Source organism: Archocentrus centrarchus, chromosome 15 (assembly GCF_007364275.1).
Source record: "Archocentrus centrarchus isolate MPI-CPG fArcCen1 chromosome 15, fArcCen1, whole genome shotgun sequence".
In the NCBI taxonomy this organism is placed as follows: Eukaryota; Metazoa; Chordata; class Actinopteri; order Cichliformes; family Cichlidae; genus Archocentrus; species Archocentrus centrarchus.
The window spans coordinates 16,390,464-16,413,003 of record NC_044360.1 but is presented as its reverse complement, the minus strand read 5'-3'; the positions used below and the strand labels follow the sequence as shown (position 1 = coordinate 16,413,003).

Sequence of the window (22,540 nt, the reverse complement as noted above, 5' to 3'; positions counted from 1 at the left end):
AGTTCTTTTAAAGCAGAATTATGAGAGAAAACTCTCAAACGAGGGACAAAGCCTCAACCTTTTCACTCTTTTATATAGTTTGTGGCTATGTAGCACAGGATTATGTAGGCAGCATATTGTAGCTAGGTGAAGTTTTAAAAATCAAATTGCAAAAATTCTCATGTTGCATCTGAGTTAAATTCCTCCATAATATAAGTTTATGCACAGGGGAAGTTTCCCTTTCATAGACATAATGTTGAAAATTTCACCACAAGGCATTCAGTGAAAGTCTTTATGTAAACTGTAAAGATTTATTCATATATTTTTAATCTTATCTCGGTCACTGTACATGTACGTCACAATTCCAGTCTCTTTTCTGTGAACACGCCACACAGCAACACTGCATCACATATGATCTGCACTGACCAACCCACACAGATGGCACATCAGATATCCCTTGGCCAATGGCATTGTTCATTTGACATAATACCCAAACACTGGCATCCTCTCCAATATCCCCTCCTGCCGTCACTTTATGATCAGATCACACAGGCCCTCTCCTCCATCTCCATGTGTTGTCCCCTGTGACGCAAGAAGATCAGTTCATCTCTGATGGGGCTTGCATGTATTCACTTAAGTTCAGGGTTTTAAATGACTGGCTGAGATTGGCAGCTCTCATTTTCTGGAGCACCAATACATCTGCTTTCTTTCTTGTTCAGATGTGTTTATATGATTTGTGGGTGGGGGATTGATGCTGCTTTTTGTTGTAATCCTTTTCCACTGTTCATGACACAATACATTCTGAATTCTGCAAGCACACAATTCCAGCTATTTTGGCACAGGACAGCACAGGATTTATCTTGTTTTTCTCCCCACTTACCCTAATGTTGCATAAAGAAATGCATTACTATTGACCTCATCAGCAGTAACATTCAACAAGAAGTTGACCCTCTACACACAAGGCTTTATTGTGTTTTAGCAAGGAAAACAGACATTTTATTTACCCTTTAAACTCTCTGTTGCTTCAAACATATTCTAGGTCTTCTGAACCCTGCATGCTTTCTTTCACTCTAAAGCATCAATGCTCTTTGCAACTTTCCACTCTGTAATCCTCTATCAAATAGCCCAGTAATCCTGGCTGCCTCTTACATGTCATAATGCATGATCATTTGGGCTCCTCCTCATATTCCCTCATTTCACTCCAGAGCATTAACAGCTTGCAAAATTGAAAAAAAAAAAGAGCAAAAATTTGGGCTTGGATCGTCAAAAATCTTTAAGAGTGTGCTGACCTGCAAAACAGCACACCGCAGTTTTGCAGAGAAACCCTGTATGCATGTAGATTTTCTTTTATTATAGGCTGCTCTTCATTGTACCGGAGGCTGAGCCTATTCATCATCGTAAACATGTAGAATGTGTCAGCTGAGACTGCAAAAAGTTCAATTCCAGTCACACACATCTTGCCGGTTCAAACTAGATCAGGGCAGATGAGCTTTGCATTTTAGCCAGCTATGCAATATTGTGCAAAGATGAACAAGTTGGTCTTTGGATTAGAGAGGGTAATCTGCAAATTTCATGTTTTACGTAACTTTGAAATAGTGTGCATGTTTAGCTGATGTCTACACAAATACCCAGTGAGTGGTTTAGTGTAACTTCATAATTAGTAGTGCTGACATTGACATTGGATCTGAGGAGAGCAAAAGGGCTTGTATCAGGATAATATATTACATATTTGCAGAACATCTGGTGAGGTTTTACAAAAAAAAAACAAACCCAAACATCTGCAATATTGTTGTGTAAGGCCTTCTTCAAATATCCCATTGTAATTTCTGCATGTTTTCATCGTGCTCCAACACTGTTATTCTGAGCTCAAATTATGGCAATATCTCAACACAAGCTGCAGCAACAACCTTTGTAAAGTTTGGAACAGTAGCCTGAAGTCTTTTTAAACACCTTATTTGTGTTTCATCTTAATGACAGTAGTCCAAGCAGCTTCTACTGTTACCAGAAAGGGGCAGTAGAGTACATTTTGCGAGCTCGTTAAGGAGGCGTTGGTCTTAAACTAATGACATCAAATCAGTATTTGTGTGTCTCTCAGTGCCTTCAAGGTTAAAATCAAATGATCTGGAACATGTGTTATCTGGACAGGCACAGCTGAGTGTGATGAATATACATCACATTAATGCTGTGGCAGTCTGCATGTCTATATGGTCAAATCAGTGATCTGAAAGATAAAATACGTTTTCCAAGTTATAAATAGAAAGTCGTCAAAAAATTAAATTCTGCAGTGTAGAAGTGTAAATACTGCAGATGTGACGTTCTTGTACTTTACAATTTTCAATTTATGCAACATCCCAGTCCTCTACAGTGTAATTTTACTCTACTACCTTAACTTATAGTTTTTAGTAATCCTTCAGATTTGGATATTCAGTTCAAAACATGCAATAATTATACAGTTTCAAGCACCCACAGGTAACCTAAATTAAACAATTAAACAGCCTGTACCTATATTTATAACCTATAGCTTATAATTTGATCTCTCAGGGAGAACTCTTAATAAAGTAATGATCATGTCTCAGTTTTGGAATGAGGGATTAGTTTATCAGTTTCAGTCATTTTCAAAGTGGTGCGCTGTTAAGTTATTTAAGTAGAACTGATTTTATTTTGAAAAAGAAAGTTCTTTAATTAGTAGTAAAGTCCAAAAATCCAAGTGTTTTGTGACATTTTTTTTTTTTTTTGACAAAAACCACATCCACTGATATACTGCCACACAGTATACAGAGGAAATAATAAAGACCCAGAAAATAAACATATGGAAGCAGCTATAAAACAGTGATGCAAACAGTGCTGCACACCTGCAGAGTCAGATTAAAGGCTCTTCTAATGTGATCTTAGCCCCAGGCTGATCTCTTCACAGAGTTCAAGTGTCATGAAATCTCTTGTAAGGAGCTTGGTTAGATCCTAAACAAACAGTCTCACTTGTTGAATTCTGAATGACTTCATTTCCAGTTATAGATTTGTGTTCAAGAAGTTTACGTCAGTGGTGTGCCAAAACATAAATAAGAAGGATATATCTGTCACAGAACTAGAAAGAAAATAAAACAATGAAATGTTGTGAACTGAAGATATGAAATATTGAATGATTACAAACATGGTAGGATTTTTTTTTTTTTAAATAAAAACTGTATTATTGATATACAGTGGAGCTCTTAGTGGTTTCAGTACATTTCAAATTTATACACACAGGCACGCATGCACAGACACACAAACAAACCACTGTCAGTGACTGAGTTAATTTTTCACCTTTGAAAGCATCAGACTACACAACATTCTCACCTCAAGAGCCATTTCTTGGCTGCTCTGGAGCTTTTTTTTTTAATCATCACACAGGACTGAATGAAATTCTGCCCTGTCTGAGTTTTGATGTTTCCATTTCAAAATTTTCATTTCCAATTCTCCTTTCTAAATTCACGAGATGGTCTGAGTTCTGAGATTGATTTGTGAATGGTGAAACAACATTAATGGCCTGACTTTCTCTTCTGCTCCAGCCTCATCTTGAGCTCTGAAACCAGCGCTCTGTTCACAGAGTCTTGTCTGGTTATCACTGGCTTCTTTTTAGGTTTGGGTGCCACGGTTGCTGAGACTGTGGGGACGGCCCACTGCCTCTCTCCTGGGATGCAAAAAGGCGGTGGAGGTACACAGGGTGGCGGTGGAGGTGGCCATTGTCTCAAGACCCTGCCAGCATTGTTGTTATAGTTGACGTTCTCCATGATTACCTCTGGTTCCCCCTCTTCCTCTTCAACCTTAAATTTCTCTTCCTTAGTTTCCGGTCTCTGTAAGGGTTTTTTGAAGAGCCAGGTGTGCTGTTTTTTCTGCCTTCTCTTTACACGGCGGTTGGGCAGGATCCGGTTGGACTTTTTGTTGCGCATGAATGTTATGGTGGAGATGATGACTGTCACTATGATCATGAGACTAATGATACCAGCAAGCATACCTAGGATTTGCAAAGGCTTGTTTCTATCGTGCAATAAAAATGATCCCAAAGGCCCCCCTTTGAGTTGGGTCTGTAAAAGAGCACAGGGAAAATTCACATCCATGGGAGTGAAGTCATATTCTGTCACACAAAACTGATTTAAATATGTCCAGTTTATGTTTTTTGCACTTAATGCATTCACTGTTTGGTAAGATACATTAAATAACGCTTTAGTACATTAAAGGATATATATATAGGGAACGAGAGAGAGAGAGAAAAAATAGCTTTCTTATTAAACATGATGTAGTTGATGAATGAATGACTGTATTGGCTGCTTTATCTACAATTTTTATTTAATTATTATTCTACTCTGTTTACATTTTGTCAAGACAAGATCAGAGAGGTTGTCTGGGAAACTAGCTGAGACCATTCAGCATCTGAGAATGAAAATGAGAATTGATGTATGAATTAAACAAAAGCATAAATAATGTGTTTAATTTGGTTGTAGTGTATTAAAGTCAGCAGAAAACATGGGGAAACAAATTGTGCATAGGATAGTTTATATTGTGCTCCTGTACTCTTTTACAGACACAGCCTTGTTCTATGACAAAATCCTCTGGAAATAGATTGCTGCAAGTTGTTGGTACCACAGGGTAATAACAACAGTACTGCTGTGCTGATGATCTCAGGGTGAGCTTCATTTATGGCACAGACCTCCTTATAATCTTTCTGATCTTGCCCTGAGGTTGCACACGGGTCTTTTTCAGAGAGCTGCAGTACATAACAGTTGAAATGAAGATTGTCAGTGTAATGGCAAAGCTGACAATGGTCAAACAAATCCCAAACACTGTCCCGGGACGTTTCCTTAGGCTCAAGAAGTATGAGAAAAATCTGGATTTGATCTGAAAACATGACAATTGCATATGTGTGAGATTCAGTTTTGTACGGTTATACATTTTTAAATGTATTTTGTATAGTGTTTAAAAACTCAATGAATAGTGTATAAAAATAGGAAGAGTACACTATGAACTTTCAGTCTGAAATCATGCTGTAAATATGGCCACTGGCAAATTACATCTGTGGAGGATTATTCATACAATGTAGACACTACAGTTTTAGACACCTTATTTTTCTACATATGCATATGCATTCTACATATAAAAACCCTGATAAATCATACTGGATTTATCAGGAAGGCCTCAAGCAGATTTCATTGTCGTACTGCTACTCATTTACTTTATTTCAACTTACAGCTTCAGTGATGTCAATCTTGACAACAGCGGTAGTGCTGAAGGATGGCTGACCAAGGTCCCGGGCCTGCACCACCAGCGACCAGGTGCAGTCTCTCTTCTTGGTGATGTTCTGAATGATAGCCATTGACTTGATGTAGGACTTCAGCATGATCTCGCCTGTGCCAGCGTTAATGTCAAAGATGTTGTTGTCTGGCTCAGCTTTCATGATGGCATATTCTATAACATTGTTGGGGACCTCTGCATCATCATCTACAGCCTGTGGACAGAAGTAATGGTACTGACAATATTGACTTTCACCGAGTTTCATTTAGTTGTGAGACAGCTGTATACCTCTATTTTCACTGGCGCTCCAATGACCATGGTCGTCTCGAGGAAGTTATCATAGAAGGCAGGTGGGTGGTCATTCAAGTCCAACACAGTCACAAAGACTTCAGCCAGGCTGTATTTCCCCTCTCTGTCCTCTGCCTTCACATAGAAGTTATACTTTGACCTCACCTCAGCATCCAGGCCTGCCCACGGCTGGGTGTAGATGATCCCAGAGTCGGGCTGGATCAGGAACCTGCAATCAGGGTTTACAGTGTGTCCTCTGTAAACAGACTTTTTTGTACACTGCATACCAATACAATACATAGGTTTGAGCATTTTATTCACATTTATTATTGTATGTTATATAAACCTTCTGTCCTCAGGCTAGGGTTAGTGGAGTCTCAGTTTTCTGATCTGAGCACTTGGATTGCGCTTCTTACTAAATCTCTGATCTGATTTTAACTCACAAACTGCTGCGTTTTGGAGCTTTAGATTTGCTATGATGTAGGCTGCTAATATCCCTAACCTCAAACTCTTAGAGAGATATTTAGGTCTAGAAAGGTCTTGTTTTTAAGCTGAGTTAACACAAAATAAATCTTATTATTTCTAGAAGCCATATTGTTTTTATCACCCAGTCAAATCCGACTGGCTTGAAAACAGCTCTTGTAACCTTTTAAACTACATAAATGCAGTGTATTATAAAGCAATTGTTTAACAATTTGTAGAATGATTTTGTGACTATGTAATTCTTTTATAAAGTATGGAGCAACAGCATAGTAGCTAGCTTTACATAGACTGGAAGCAGGATTTTTGGTTGTACTGGTGCAGATACTTTTCAGGGTCTTGTCTCACAGAAAGGTCTCTTAACTTCACCTAAATCCAAAAACTGTCATTAAACTGAACAGACAAGATGCAATAAGTGGGGTTTCAGTAGGAGCCAGTCAAGCTGTAGTGCAGTGGTTCTTAGACTCTGGGGGCAAGCACAACTGATGGGGCACAGGGCCACCCCCAGGTGAGGTGACGACAAGCAGGGGAAATATGGAATAGAAAAAAAAAAGTTGGACAGTATTATTTTTTAAGGAAAATAAACAAACAGGATGCTATTCACTGATGCTATTGTGCTGACCTTTATATAACTAAACTTCAACTTGGTGCCAGATTTTCTTTAATTATGCTTTAATTCATTTGGAGAGACAAGATACAGTAAAACATGGGCTAATGCAGATTGTTTAGTTGTCCTACAGTGTTCCAGCACAAGGTAGTCAGAAGCAAAGAGCAGTCTATTTTCTCCTCCAATCCCATTAAAGGATTATCGCAGACTGAGGGCGGGCATGCAAAGATCAGGACTGTCTACTCTTGTGTACACTTAAGCATTCAACCACACAGTGGAAAACAGTGTAAAGTCTGCAATATGAAGAGCTTCATTTGTGCAGATGCAGAACCAAAATATGTGGCCATGCATTGCTTTGTAACAATTTGAAAATGAAAGCAGCAATTTGGAGAGTAATCTGAGGTGACACAATTTCAAAATCGTTTTGACTAAACAAGCATGCACTAAGCTAAAGTGTTCCAAATCTCCCTCCTCTGCTTATTTTGGAAAGCCTTCTCCTTCATGGCTTGATGTGACCTCACGTATCGCTTCTCATTTATTGCTACAGAGCTCAGTATTTGTGCAGAGTGGTATAAAAGTACTTTTCACTTACATTTGAGCAAATAAAGCACATGCTTAACACATTCCTACCAGCATGTGCCTGTGGGTTTGTGCTGGCACTGAACAGACAGTGAACATAAACATAAAACCAAACAATAAAAATATTTTTTCCAAGTAAAGATCACAGTAACAAGATGTGTTTGTATCTGTAATGAGAGAAAATGCAAGCTGTGTGGATGCTGTTTAGTATCATGAGGAAATAACAGTGCACCCTGGGACTGGGAGAATGGATTTTTCTCTAGGAAACTAATAAAAAGTTGACCAGAGAGAAAAACACCAGGAAATCCTCTCAGTTACAGTGCTGAGGGGAAATAAAAGTAACTGAGTTGTAATATGAAAAACAAGTGTGCTCTTACCGTTCTCTCCAGCTTTCAGGCAGATATGTTTTTTCTGCAGATGATCATTTACAGCCTTATTCAAATGCCATATTCATGCAGAAATCTAATTTATTTGAACTTTCCTGAGATAATTGTGCATTAGATAAGGTTTATTTTGGATTTTCTCAAATCCACACAGGGTCAAAAGTATATATACAGGCTCAAATATATACACATGCCCCAACTAATATTTGGTTAAATATCCCTTAGTAAGTTGCACCTCAACCAGACACTTTTGGTAACAATCAACAAGCTTCTGGCATAATTCTGGCTGGATATCTGACCATTCAGTTAATTTAAATTGGTTGCTTTCCTGAAATAGACCTGGGTTTTGAGCACAGTCCAAAAATGTTCAATAGCGTTGAGGTCAGGGCTTTGAGAAGGCCATTCCAGTTACTTAGTACTCCCCCTTCATTATTCCATCCATTTTGTGCAATGTATCAGTACCACTGGCAGCAAAACAGCCACAGAGCATGATGCTGTTGCCACCACACTTGACAGCTGGTACAGTGTCCCATCTTTACTCCTCCAAACATACCTCTTGCCATTGTGGCCAAATAGCTCAGTCTTTGTCTCCAGAAGGCATTTGTCTTGTTCATGTGGGCAGCTGAAAGTGAGCCTGAAAGTGTCAGTTTTGGAGTAGGGTCTTCTTTCTTGGTTGGCACCCTCAGTCTCTGGTGATCTAAAACCTGCTTCACTGTGGACAGTGACGCTGGTGTTCCAGCAGTTTCCAGTTCATGGCAGGCTTGAATCTTGATGATTCCTGGGCTGTTCTTGGACATCCTAAGCAATTTACTCTCAACTAAGGGTGACAGTTTGGGTTTTCTTCCAGACCTTGGCAAAGTGGTGACACATCCAAATAACTTGTACTTAGGTACAATTGTTCAAACTGATGATCTTGGAATCTGCAGTTGTTTAGAAATGGCTCCAAGAGACATTGCAACTTGAGTAAATCTACAATTATACTTTTTAGATTTTCCCTCACACTTTCCCATTGTTCTGAGTATTGGTCAATCCAGAGAGTGCCATCAATCAAATCCTTATTATGCTGGCAAACAAAAACTACCAGTTGTAGTCAGTCATGATCACTAATGAGAAGTTAATGGGCCTTGGCCTTGTCAAGTTAAGAGGTTGTAGAATATTCAGCACCACTTATTAAATTATTTAAGTGAGTATATGTATATGTTTAAGCATGAATGCATACTTTTGACCGTGTGTGTGAATTAGAGAAAATCCAAAATAAATTCAAACTTGTGCACCCAATTGTTGATTTTTTAAAGTCATTAAAGGTGTATACTGTACAATCATTCCACCATGTAAATAGAGTCATTCAAAGAAATTCTTAAAAGCCCCCAAATACTATGACATTCATTTTCATACCCATGTTGAGTGCATGTAAACTCCTGACCACAACTGTACATGTAATAGCAGTAATAAAAATAATTCATTTCTTTGTTCCCTTCTGGCAAAAGGCTCATTTATTATACTTACAAGTCAGCCCCTGAGCCATAGATAGAGTACTTCACTTCACCCCAAGGTCCTGAGTCTGGGTCAAGTGCCTGTAGACAAACAGACATGACAGCTCATAGAGAAGAATATATGATGCTTGGTTGCAGAAAATTAAATATTTGAGTTCAACACACGTTTTTATTACAGTCATCTTAACATAACTTTGCTATTTTAGGAGTTTTAGTACAGCAAATATCCTACATTGAGCTGCCATTCAAGTATGGCTAAAGACCAGCACAGTATTGACTTGCCTTTTTTCTTTCCTCCTTCAAACCTCAACACACTGAGTTTTTTTTTTTTTGCCAATAGGAATGAAGACAAATCTGCTCTTTCATGCTGTCTGCCAGCATGGACTCAGTAAACTGAATGAAAATGTGCTCGACTGGAACATGATGTTACAGGGGTCAGCTATAAAAAGACAGATTTTTGATGTCATAGGATCATCATCATCATCATCATGATCATCATCATCAGCAGCAGCAGCAGCAGCAGCAGCAGCAGCTAATCTTTGTGTCTGTAGCTGCTGGGATGCCTGTCCACTGTCTCCATGTGCCCAAGGTCAGTTGTTGGCTGCTCCTCTGATTGAAATTGCCTGGGATCAAGGCAACAAACCCCTGTGGTGTTCACGCAAGGTCAGGATTTAATAACAAGCCTCCCCGTTGCTTTGAGCCCCTGTGAGGCTGATAGGAACAGACAAGGGCAAAAGATAGTGTGGTCCAAATATCAATCAGATCGTCACGTCCTTAAGTGTTCATTTTCCTTCAGTTCATATTTTTATGCTGCAGAGGCATGTGCTGCTAAGCATTAGGGAAAAAATGTCTGGGAATTTGGTGTTACACAACAAAATGAAAGTGATAGCCATCTGGCAGCTTACCTCGCCTAGCTTTTATCTACATGTTTTCACATATTATCCCAACCCCCACTGCACAAAAAGTCTACATTTAGGGGATTAATAGCCCTTTTGGGGCATTTTGTTAAAATCAGCATTCCTCTTTAGCTCTGAGTGACGTACATTGGTGATGGCATGTATTTTTAGACAGGATGAAGACTGGCTCACCGTGACTGTGACCACATTGGAGCCACCGGGTGAATTTTCTGGAATTCTGGCAATGTAGTAGTCTGAAGAGAATTTGGGAGCGTTGTCATTGGTGTCCAGGAGATGAATGACAATGTCTGCTGTAGCGCTGAATCTCTCCGGAGTATCAATCTCAACTGCAAGTAGCTGAGGAAGAAAAAATATTAGAAATAGATACAAAAAAATAAAAGACAGGCTATACATGCATTTATGATTTTTAATATTAGTCTACTTTAGTGCATTTATATATATTTTTTATGCTAATGCAGAGTTTACCTTGTATGTTAGAAAATGGTATTTCTCATAGTCCATGGAAGCAGAGTCTTCTACTAGGATTGTGACTTGGGCCTCATTGAGTACAGTCTGAGGGACAACTCGCAGCATTCTTCCTGGTCCAATCAGTCTCAGATTAAATTTAGCATTAGCACCCTGCAAAAGCACATGCATATCATAATCATTTTAAAAAGTCAAGTATGCTTTATATGCACAGACCAATTTATAGTAATCTGCATTTGTTGCAGAGCTAGAAGAAGTGAAGTCCATTTAGTAATCAGCCTGTTAAAACACCATAATATTGCTGTGTCCTTCTCTTATAAATAAGTTAGAAAAATCAATAGGCTATGAATAGCAGCAATAATATGGTGGCTTAGACAGAGAGATACTGGCTGATTTTGCAACAGTATTATCAGAAAATACATTTAGTGAAAATCAGCCATACGGCTCATAAAGCACATGGAGCTGGAAACACAAAGACACTTGCATAAGCTGGCAAATGGCACAGAGAGCACCTTTTAATTGTGTTGGCTTACATTCAAAGTCATGCAATTTTAAAAGGATTGTCTGTGATAATGGCAGGATTAAAATCATTTGGAGGACAGAAACACAGTCTCTGTCCTCATTGCTATGGCAAATGTTGATTAATCCGTGATTGGTTATTGATTAATTACTAATGACATAATAATATAATTTCAACAGAAAATGAGCGTTATTACATTAAAAAACAAACAAACAAACAAACAAAAAAAACAGTCACTGTTGCTCCTGGCTGGCTAAGGCAGTTTTCAAAGACAGCAGTGAGTGCTAAAAGTGTTGAAAGATACCTGCTCAGTATATATATATATATATATATATATATATATATATATATATATATATATATATATATATATATATATATATATATATATATATATATATATATATATATATATATATATATATATATATATATATATATATATATATATAAATAAAAGTAAACTTCAAGCCAATCACATTCACTGTAGAGAAAATAAGACAACAAGGGTCTTTACCTGATCAGAGTCATTGACAGTGATTTTCAGGCCCCGGAGGATCTCTCCCTCCGGTGGATGCTCATACATGGTTAACTCAAACATGCTCTGCGGGCCGTTCTCGCCGTAGAAGGTAGGTGGATTGTTATTTAGGTCCATCACACGGATCACCACTGTGGTCACCTCATAGTCCATGAGTCTGCCTTCAGGATTTACTTCTGAAGCCTGAACACAAGGTGTACAAGTAAAGCAAGTCAGGGTATATTTATTACTCATATAATCAGTAGACATTCACCAATTTTATATTTTATCTACCAGTTTTACCTGATTTTTTTTATACATTGTTGGTTTCTGTTCAAATCCATTACTAGGCTACCAAATGTTTTCCTGTTTTCTGTATAGATTCATTGAGCAACTGTTCAGTTTATGAATATATTCTAATTATGATCAAGGTCTATTAAATATACACATTTTTGTGTGGACACAATGACCAACAAGAAAAATCTGAAGTTAAAAAAAGAAATCTTAAAGTATCTGTTTATTTCCAAGTTATTTAAAAGCAGCTGTTAGAGAAGTTCAGGCTTTGATTTATAAATGAGTTTCTCTATTAAAATAATGTGGGAGGGAATGTAAGTAAGACAGAATCAATGATTGAACTTACCCTGACTTTAATGTTGAAGACTTCTCTCTTCAGATAAATGGGGAGAGTCAACAGGGTGATACACCCACTTGTTTTATTGATGCTAAAAACACCGTCATCCCCTGGTGAAAAATATTAGATAAACTTTTCTTATTTTTCCCCCACTTTATTTTAAGATGATTGTATCTGTCTTTGACTAAAGGGCTTACCATCATCAAATGAATAACGGATTGGATTTGGGTTCCCCACATCACCATCTTGGGCTTCAACAGTGAATATTTCAGATCCCTGGGGACAGACAAACAGAAAAAAATTTTGCATTTATTAAACTAGATTGGTAGGTTTAGTTCATGTAACCAAGGTAATGTTTTTGTTCTTTAGCTGTTCCTTCTTAAGCTTCTTTCATGTCAGGGCCTGGTGCTGTCCAACTCCTCATATTTGAGACTCTTTCTTGGTTACTAGATCCTGTTCAGGTCTCCTTTGAGCATTGTTATTGTGTGTTGCATCCTTCTCCCATAGGCTGTTCTCATATTGTTCCCTTGCCACTGAGAGTATACCTTGGATGGTTCAGTGGAGAACATCTGGTTTGTTCTCCTGGCTTATGTCTCTGGTATACCTCTTTCTCTCCCATGTATGTCTTTGCTTGGCAGTTACTACACAGCTCTGATAGCTTCTGCAACTCTGATAGCTGGCTAATTTCCCTCCATGCTGTCTTTCCATGGAGGGTATTTGTGGCTGTTCTTATAGCCAAGCATCTCAGGGATCAGTGTTGCTGTGGTATAGATCAGGTCGTTGGGATTGTCTGAAGTACTGCATTCACATCCTCTAGTAGACTTTCAGAGGGTACTTCACATAGTATTGGTAATTAACCATAGTGGGTCCTGCTTAGCCACGATCTTCTCTTTCAGGTCAGCATCTCTGGTATTCAATGCATCAGTTGTTCTCAGGGCTTGGTACCTAATCTCGGAGTGTGGGGATGATGATATCTCCCCCCACACACCCCACACACTCACCTGATGTCCTGGCTTGTGTTGTACCTCATCCATCCACCTCTTCCAGTAGCATTCCAACAGTTCTCATGTCCATTTGGGCCACTCCTTGTTCCTTGTTAAACCAGGTATCTGTTCCCAGGACTGCGCTCTTCTGGACAGAGATCTCGGATGTCGTTTCTGGAATCTGCTGGAGCCACTCTCCCACTCAGGGTCACTGCCCTGAGTGTTCCGATCACCACAGGGACCACTGTTACCTTCACCTTCCACATCCTCTCTCTTCTCTGAGCCCTTGGCATTTATTGAGCTCCTCGTGTTCTCTCTTCTTGATGTTGCCATCACTTGTTATTACAGCATCTTGTCCACCACTACCGGTTGGTTAGGGTTTATAAAGAAATGGCACTGAACAGTGGCAGCTACATGTTTGTCAGACTCCATATTTGATGACAATTGATGCTTTCTATTCTATACTGAATTCACTGAGCTCCCGAGAGCAACCCACTCTTTCACAAATGTTTGTAGAAGCAGTCCGCATGCCTAGGTGCTTGGCTTGATACACCTGTGGCCATGGAAATGATTAGAACACCTGAATTTAGTGTTTTGGATGGGTGAGTGAATATGTCTGCTAATATAGTATAGATCAAAAAGACACATAAATTTGATTTTTAATGGCTTGTTTACTAAGCAAAAATCAGTATTAGGCTGCATCATATTTTCTGAAATCTGTTTAGCTTAAGATCTTCATGTGGCTGCTGCAGTTAGCAAATCACCAAAATCTAACCTTCCCCCTGTTTTCAAAGGTTCATTTAAATGTCATGCTCCTAATTATTCCCATTTGGATGAAAGTCAGATTGTGTAAACTTGCTGTGATGAGCTACTGCTGTGACATTTTCCAATAATGATAAAGCAGTAAAATGCCAGTAATTAAAGCCATGTGATGTGACTCAGTGGGTCCTTGGGTTTGGGCTATTCTGTTAGTTATTATTTATACTGAACTTAATCATTCAATGTGATGTTGATTTATGTCAGCAGTGTAAATATGTTGTAATAAAGGGAAATGACTATAACAGAAATTATAAGAATAATTTGTTTAGGTGTTTAGTTATATACTAACTGCCATGTATTTTAGTTCAAGAGCAAAATCAGAGCACAAAGTCACTGGGAAATGTTTTCATACTCACTGGCACTGAGATTTCATAAACATAGCCAAAGTAGGGTGCCCCAATGAAAGATGGTGGAGTGTCTTGAGCATCAATCACGTTAATTGTCAGGGTAGCAGAGGAGGACATAAACTGCTCCTTGCCATTAAAGTTACCACCACCATCCTAGAAGAAAGGTAATGACAGTTTACATCTGCATTTTTAAAGGTAAGGTTCTTTGATCAAGACATTTCTCATTTGCATTGCCATTTTTAATGATTTTATTTATATAAAAGCATATTAATCTTTGAGTATAAGCAGCAACGTGCCCCATGGTTCTTAGAGCAGCTAAACACTCTACATGGTTATTTTTAGTTATAAATTGCACAATACACCCAGTACCTTTGCAATGACAATGACAAAGTGTGTCTTTGTTTTCTCATAGTCCAACATTTCTCCAGATTTGATACGAAGGACACCACTGTGTCTGTCGATGGCAAACAAATTGGACTGAGCATTCTGCAAAAGAAAACAGAGCAAAGGCGTGAATTTAAAAGCACACACAGAAACACAAGTAAAGGGTCACATGAGAAAAAGCCTTTCACCAAAACTCTTAAAACCTTTTAACAAACACTCACATAAAAAGTGGTCAGCTGGCTTAATAAAATCACACAGAAGTCAGCTGAAACAGGCCAAGTTCTATATGTAGTCTTTGCCCATCTGGATGTAAAGTACCCATATGCTCACGGATAGAGAAGGCAGGTGAAAGCTGTTGTGTCCAGATGTGACCTGCCTCTCTCATCACTGCTACTTCCAAGCCAGCTGTTCTTTGGGCTTAACAGTCCAAAGTGCAAACTAACATTATGTGCCACTCCTTGCCAATGCAGCCCCCCCTAAGCCTCCAATACCTGACACAAATGTAACTGTGATTTAATCCCCATCCTCATAATCCACCAACATATTCATGCACAAATATATAATCACACAAGAAAATATGTGATGTAAACCCTCTATTAGTACATCTATACATTATTTGTATTAAATACAGATTAACATTACTTACTAAAAAAACCCATAGTGGTTTACACATTCGCCTAACAAGCAAAAGATCCCCAGTTCGAGGAGACACAAATCTCTTTAGGGTTGCGTCAGGAAGGGTATCGAGAATAAAAAAGCTTCCAAATCAAACATGGAAAGCTACTCACTGTGGGGACCGCTTGTGAATAAGGGAGCAGCCAAAAGTAGCTTTTATGGAAAAAGTCACAAGGAGTCGAATGTGAGTGGGCAGTATTTTCCCAATTCAAAGAGATACCTGCAGGTAGTAGGTGACTGAGCCCCCGGAGCCCGTGTCTCTGTCCACTGCTTCAACTTTGTAGATGCTACTTCCAGACTCTGTTGTCTAAAATGTGTAAGAGAAAAAAAAAAGAAGAAGTAAAGTAACATTTAGAGCTTAAAAATACATTTTTACTTGGAGAGACTGATACTGCTCTTGTGGCTTAACTTACTTCCAGTACATCAATAATTGCAGGCATGTTTTGGAATTCAGGCTTTTCATCATTTGCATCCATTACAAATATTGTTACTCTTTCCACAACCTAAAACGAAGAGCATAAAGAAGGGTAAAACTGCACGCTCAAGTTCAAGTTCCTAGTGTTTTGACTTGTTATAAAATGAGCTACAGGTTGATACCTTGCTTTGTCCATCAGTGATGCTGACCAGGACGTCAATAGAGTCTTGATTCTGGGAGAAGAATAGTAATAAGTTAATACCACTCCTATATTTTATGTTTTTTAAGTTGTCATAAAAATGCTGAATTGTTGTTATGTATATTTTTGTGAAGTTTACCTCTCTGTCCAGCTTTTCTACTAATGTAATGTTTCCAGATTTGGGGTCGACCCTAAAGTACTCTTTGGACCCTGGCTCAAAGGAAAGGCCATACCTCACCTCCTGGCCTTCAGGGTCTGTGCCATTAAGACAATAGATCTGTGTACCTAAAGAGAGGCATCAATATTAAGTGTCAATATGTTTTTCAAAAACAAATTATGAATGTGTAAAAGTTTCTAACATTTACGATAAAGTCTTTTTTGGTAACAACTGCTGTGAAACAAACCGGCCTGAGGCTCTAAGTACTAGTTGGAGTATCCAGACTGATGCAAGGTGTAGCGGGACAGCTGCACTGCATTTGCAGCCAGCAAACTGTCCCTGACATCAACAGGTGGCACCAGCAGATGAGCATGTTAGTGTGAATGCGTACATGCCACACAACATCTGTTCATCTATCAGAGACTACTTAACATCCTGGACTCTCAAATATTGGCTAACACAACACACCATTTTGTTGATTGGTTGTTCCACAGGCCTATTAGCTGTTCACACTAAATGTTCCATAGGTCAGAGGTCAATCTCACCAACAGCCGTGTCCTCTGAGAGGCTGAAGAGGGCCATGTTTCCATTGTAACTGTATGGTCCATTGTCATAGAAATAGGGAGCAAAATCTGCTTGTGCTGAGAACAGATACATAAATCCAGGAAGAGTGTATTAGAATGTCAGTTTTATATAAGCATAACCTTCGAAAGGAGAAATAACACATCTTCATTGTGCTACATGAACTGTCAGCAAGTTGAATAATGAGTCATAAAGCACAATCCTAATGGCTGAATCCGTTTGCCAGCTTTACTGAGTCTTTTGCAAACGTCATACTAATATTAATAGATAATTTTAGGTGTGCTCTCTCTTGAAATACTAAAATAGCATAAACAATGTTGTGTAAACTGTGTATACAACCTCTTCTTTATTTTCTCTTTGACTGGGATTAAATGTGCATTACATCAACCTCCTAAGCTAAGATACTCTTTCTATTCATAGACCTGAGATCTCTACTTCTTTAACTTGTAATACTATCCCACTTATTTAAAACAGTTTCATCCTACTTATTGCAGATCACCTTTAAAACTAACTATGTAAAACAAGCAAATAATTCAGCGTAACCTAAAAAAACTTACTTATATTCCTATTTGCAAAAAGCCAGAGGATAAATAAACTTAAAACTGGGTAAAATGGAATTATAACTGAACACAGAATTAAAAAAAAAAAATTAAAAAGTTAACCTACTGTCTGGATATCATTCGTATTCTGATCACATCAGCATTAACAAACAATAAACAGCCAATCAATAAGGTAAACTTACCAAAGCAGGTGTGCACAAACACAAAAAGTAGTGGCAAATGTAAAACCTTTACATGCTTCATCCTAAAGAATAAAGTCATTAAACCGCACCATGAAGACGGCTTTGTCAAGAGTCCTCTACATGAGATACAGTTCTCAAGGTGTTCTCTGGCAACTGGAGAAGGCTAAAGGCAGCTGCTCACATACTAATCCAATGACACATCTTAAGAGCTACTTCAGGCCCCCCTCAGTCTCCAACTGGGCCTCTGCAAACAACAGTCCAAAGGATATGGCTCTGTCTGCAAAAACAAGGATATACCAAACTTTGCAGTAGCTGGACAGGTATATTCTTCATGTTTTTAGCTTTTAATGTAAATCATGTTATTATTAACCAGAAATACTAGAGAATCTCTGTTTTTTCTGATGATGTCTAAATGTTAATTCATAAAAGTAAAGTTATTATTGTCACATTTTTCTGGAAGCTGAAACAAGCTTTGCATTCGCAATCACTGGTTACAGTGAAACATGACAATTACATATTTAGAGCTTTGATTTATGATCTGATTTGAAAGACTGCAGTCTCAGCTATTGAAACACATCTCTTACTTTGTTGAAGAAACTTCTGTATTAAATGCAATGCCTGTCTTTGCATTATGACCATTTTACATAAAATTTTGTGACCAACTGCATTGTTTGATGTAAGATATACACTGCAACACTAGTCAGTGGTTTGCTTATACTGCACTAGAATACCATCTGCCATGCAGACTTCACAGCCATATGTTCGAATCGCATAAACAAACCGTCACTACCTGCCCAAGTAGTTGAATAATCATAAAACAGAGGAGAATACATATGAGCATATGTGATCTGAGAAGATGATAGTTTTTTTGTGAATGTTATGAAAGAAATTATGTTATTAATTATGCATTAGTAACGGAAACTGATGTAATTATTATATTTAGTGTGATTAGATTTTTATGGTCTAAGTATAAATAAACTATGTCAGACAAAAATGTATTTTTCCATTTATTAAGAGTTATGATTTTCATTTCAGATACAACTATTCATTTACTGGGTTGCATTTTTATTGTGTTCTTTCTTATGTTGCATGTTATGTATTGACCTGTTATAACTAAAAACATCACATATAGTAGAGACTAAAGCTGGCTAATCTTCTTGATTGTTAATCTTATTTTCCACCAGGAGGAAATCTACGGTAAACAGATGTTATATAATACTCACCTGGAGATCTTTTTGAATAGGAACATGTTTTTACACCAGCCCATAAACCTTTTCAAGTTTGCTAGATATATTTTTAATTTTAATTGATTTTTTTCATTAATCCAAATAGTCAGTTAACACAAACTTAAAGTGGCTCAAATAACCTAAAGGTTCTTTCTTATTCTCCAAAGTGCAGGTGTGCACAGCAGAGTAGGCCCAAACAAAATCTTAATACTTAATCATAAATAAAAATCAGAGTAGAAAACTGGGGCAGTACACATGATTTTCACACTCATGTACAGCTCAGTGTCCTACTGCAGATTTATTATGTGAAAAGTGGTGCTGCACAAGAATTTAAACACACTTGTTTTGCAAAGTGGAAAAAGTATTTAGACTTTTTTGCTTAAGCAAAAGATATAATCCTACTTTAGCAGCTAAATAGTGCACAGGTTGTATATTCAAAATATATTTACAGTACCAAAAAGTAAACGTACTCTTTATGTGGAATGACAGTTGCGTAAATCACTTTAATGCTGTAACTGTTGATTATTTTAATTACTTATATATTGCTCTTTAGCTTGATCTAATAATGCAATTAATCTGCAAAATAATAAGAAACTAAAACTACAAACTACAAAGTTCAATAATTGCATCTAAAATATAGTAAAAATAAGAATAAAAGCAGAAAACAACATAATGTAGATATACTTAAATAAAGTACAAGTAAAGAACAAGATCCAGGCAATCAACACCTACGCCCTGATGGTCATCAGATACCCTGCTGGGATAATAAGCTGGCCAAAGGAGGAGACAGAAGCCACTGACATCAAGACAAGAAAGCTCCTTACCATGTGTGGAGGGTGTCACCCCAAATCCAGCACCCTGAGACTGTACACTAAGCGGAAGGAAGGAGGCTGAGGACTAGTGAGTGTCAGAATCACTATCCTAGATGAAACAACAAAGATCTATGAATACATCAGGAAGATGGCCACAAAGGATCATGTGCTTAGTGAGTACCTCTGGTAGCAGAAACCTGAGAAAGAAGAGGAGCAAGAACAGGAACCATCATGGAAGCACAGGCCTCTGCATGGTGTGTACCACCGGCAGATAGAAGAAGTGGCTAATATTAAAAAAAATCCTACCAATGGCTAGACAAAGCTGGGCTGAAAGACACCAGAGGAACAAGCTCTAATAGGCTTGATAGAGGCTGAGAACAATTTTGAATGACATTTCAGCAACATGAACTAGCCTGTCGCATTGTTTTATTCACTTTGATTTTTGAATTCAGCCCTCTGTAGGTTGATAATTTTTGTTTCCATCAAATGATGTAGCATTCTTTCATTCCTAACACATTACCCAGTCCATATCCGGACAGACGGACAGATGGACAGATACTTTCTAATCTTATGTTATACACTACAAAAAAATAAGTTGTTTTTTTATTGAATTGGATAAACGTTTGAACTGTAAAAATAAGACAGCTACAGATATTAGAATTTTCCTTCCCCCTTGAAAAAATAAATCAAGTACACAATTGCATTGTATGGGTTCTATGCACACCACTAATACACTTTTGCGTGCAGGAGGATTTACACGCATGACCAAACTATTTCAGCATCCAGTCTCATGTTGCTATTAAATCTACTCTATAATCTGAGCTGTTTTCCTAGAATTTAGAGTGGATAGCATGTTCTAAGTGTGTGCTTAATACACAAAGTTTTGACACAGAAAAACATAACATACAGATGCAGAACATCAGGAGCATTAGTGTGGTTTAAGATCAGTGACCTTTGGCAGCAAGCTAAATACCCAGCATGTATGGAGAAAGCTTTCAGACTGGAAACCTGAGTATCCAGCATTCAAAGCTATCAATGATTTTTGTGCCTTTTGAAACTCCGTTTTTACACAATATATTTAATGAAAATGATCACCTGTCAAGTTAATTCTGTGCTTGTAATTGGGGTCATGCCTCCAGGTTTAATTCTCGTGATACTGACAGATGGCATACATCAAGATTAACCCACTGTACTCTAATCTGTCCTTATCTTGTAATGCACAGAGCCTAACTGTGGTAACATAAATTCCATCAGATGTAAATTTAAAGCACAGTTAGCACTTACAATGTGGTTAGGTTAAAAAAGGTTCAATATATAGGTTCAAAAACAAGCGCTCTCGATTTTTTAGTGGGCTAGTGAATCTTATTTAAAATGTTTAAACCTCTGTGTGTGGATATATTTAATGTTACAATGCTCAAAAAATAAATAAATAGAACACTTTAGACACACATCAGATTTTAGTGGGGAAAAAGTTATGCTGGATATACCGAAATGAACTGAGTAATGTGTTAGGAACAAAAGGTTTCCATATTGTTTGATGGAAATGAAAATGATCAAACTACTAAGGGCTGAATCCAAAACCACCCCAAAATCAAAGTGAAAAAATGAGGGCCATGTAGACCATTTTGGTGAAATTTCATTGCAGCAACTCAAAATGGTACTTGTAGTTTGTATGGCCCCCACATGCATGCTTGACAACATCAGGGCATGCTCCTAATGAGATGACAATGGTGTCCTGGGGGATCTGGATCACTGAACTCCTGGACAGTCTGAGGTGCAGCCTGGTGGCATCGGATGGACTGAAACATAATATCTCAGAGGTGTTCTATTGGATTTAGGTCAGGCGAGTGTAGGGGCCATTTGGTGGTATCAATTCCTTCATCCTCCAGAAACTATCTACCTACTCTCACCATATGATGCACATTGTCATGCACCAGGAGGGAACCACGACCCACTGCACCAGTGTAGGGTCTGACAATGGGTTCAAGGATTTAATCCTGATATCTAATGGCAGTCTGTAGATTGCAGAGGTCTGTGCATCCCACCATGGATATGTCTCCACAGACCACTGACCCACAAAAAAAAAAGGTCATACTGAATGATGTTATAGGCAGCGTAACATTCTTCACAGCTTCTCCAGACCCTTTAACATCTGTCACATCTGCTCAAGGTGAACCTGCCCTCATCTCTAAAAAGCACAGGGTGCCAATGGTGGACCTGCCAATTCCTGTATTCTATGGCAAATGCCATTCAGGCTCCACAGTACTCTAGTGGCCCGCTAGAGCGAGTTGGACCCTCAGGCCACCCTCATGTAGCCTTTTTTCTGATTGTTTGGTCAGAGACATTCACATCATTGGCCTGCTGGAGTTCATTTTGTAGGGCTCTGGCAGTGCTCATCCTGTTCCTTCTTGCACAACTGAGCAGACACGGGTCCTGCTGATGGGTTAAAGACCTTTTATGGTCCTGTCCAGCTCTCCTAGAGTAACTGCCTGTCTCCTGGAATCTCCTCCATATTCTTGAGACTGTGCTGGGAGACACAGAAAACCTTCTGACAATGGTACATATTGATGTGCCATCCTGGAGGAGTTGGATTACCCGTGCAACACCAGTAGTGACACTGACCCCAGCCAAATGCAAAACTAGTGAAAAACTGTGAGAAAAGATGAGGAGGGAGAAAAAATGTCAGTGACCTCCACTTGTAAAACCCTTCCTGTTCTGGGGTTTGCTCATTGTTGCCCCATTAGTGCACCTGTTGTGAATTTCATTAATACCAAACTCTAAAACAACCCCCTCTGCTACTTAACTGACCCAATCAATATCCCTGAAGTTTAATTGATTTGATACCGTACTCTGATTAAAAAGTGTTCCTTTAATTTTTTTGAGCAGTGTAATTATATGAAACCTGTGAAGCTTATGTATGTCTTTCCAATGATCAATGTAAGAAAATATTATATGGTTAAAAGTACATTGTTTTCTAGTTTCTCATCTTGTAATTTCAATCATCGTGACATATGATGACCTCTTGATTGTTGTTGATGAGCCATAAAGGTGCCCAAAGGAATTTTACCATGATGC

At 38.3% G+C, this 22,540-nt stretch overlaps 1 protein-coding gene across 3 annotated transcripts; it reads right to left on the bottom strand.

Moving 5' to 3' along the window:
- Positions 1 to 2,178: 2,178 nt before the first annotated feature.
- Positions 2,179 to 17,572, bottom strand: cdhr1a (cadherin-related family member 1a). Of its 3 annotated transcripts, XM_030748145.1 has the most exons (18): positions 17,428 to 17,572; positions 16,649 to 16,744; positions 16,086 to 16,231; positions 15,930 to 15,980; positions 15,746 to 15,835; positions 15,553 to 15,639; positions 14,643 to 14,759; positions 14,283 to 14,426; positions 12,322 to 12,400; positions 12,134 to 12,234; positions 11,494 to 11,697; positions 10,457 to 10,609; positions 10,163 to 10,327; positions 9,088 to 9,155; positions 5,674 to 5,761; positions 5,533 to 5,583; positions 5,201 to 5,458; positions 2,179 to 4,040 (listed from the first exon to the last, which is right to left on the bottom strand). In XM_030748145.1, exons 1-18 carry the CDS (start codon positions 17,504 to 17,506, stop codon positions 3,495 to 3,497), a joined length of 2,523 nt encoding a protein of 840 aa, XP_030604005.1. In that variant the 5' UTR covers positions 17,507 to 17,572; the 3' UTR covers positions 2,179 to 3,494. The 3 variants fall into 3 exon arrangements, with proteins under 3 accessions (XP_030604005.1, XP_030604004.1, XP_030604006.1); XM_030748144.1 differs by having other exon boundaries at positions 5,533 to 5,761; XM_030748146.1 differs by lacking the exon at positions 2,179 to 4,040 and adding an exon at positions 4,053 to 4,851 and having other exon boundaries at positions 5,533 to 5,761.
- Positions 17,573 to 22,540: the final 4,968 nt, after the last annotated feature.

What these genes read in the sequence shown, in the direction of transcription:
- cdhr1a (XM_030748144.1), bottom strand. Translation starts at nt 17,506, where the DNA reads ATGACTTTATTCTTTAGGATGAAGCATGTAAAGGTTTTACATTTGCCA. An exon ending in TTGTCATTGTCATTGCAAAG is followed by an intron (nt 14,427 to 14,642) that starts GTACTGGGTGTA and finishes CCTTTCTTCTAG; the next exon opens with GATGGTGGTGGTAACTTTAA. An exon ending in CCGTTATTCATTTGATGATG is followed by an intron (nt 12,235 to 12,321) that starts GTAAGCCCTTTA and finishes ATTTTTCACCAG; the next exon opens with GGGATGACGGTGTTTTTAGC.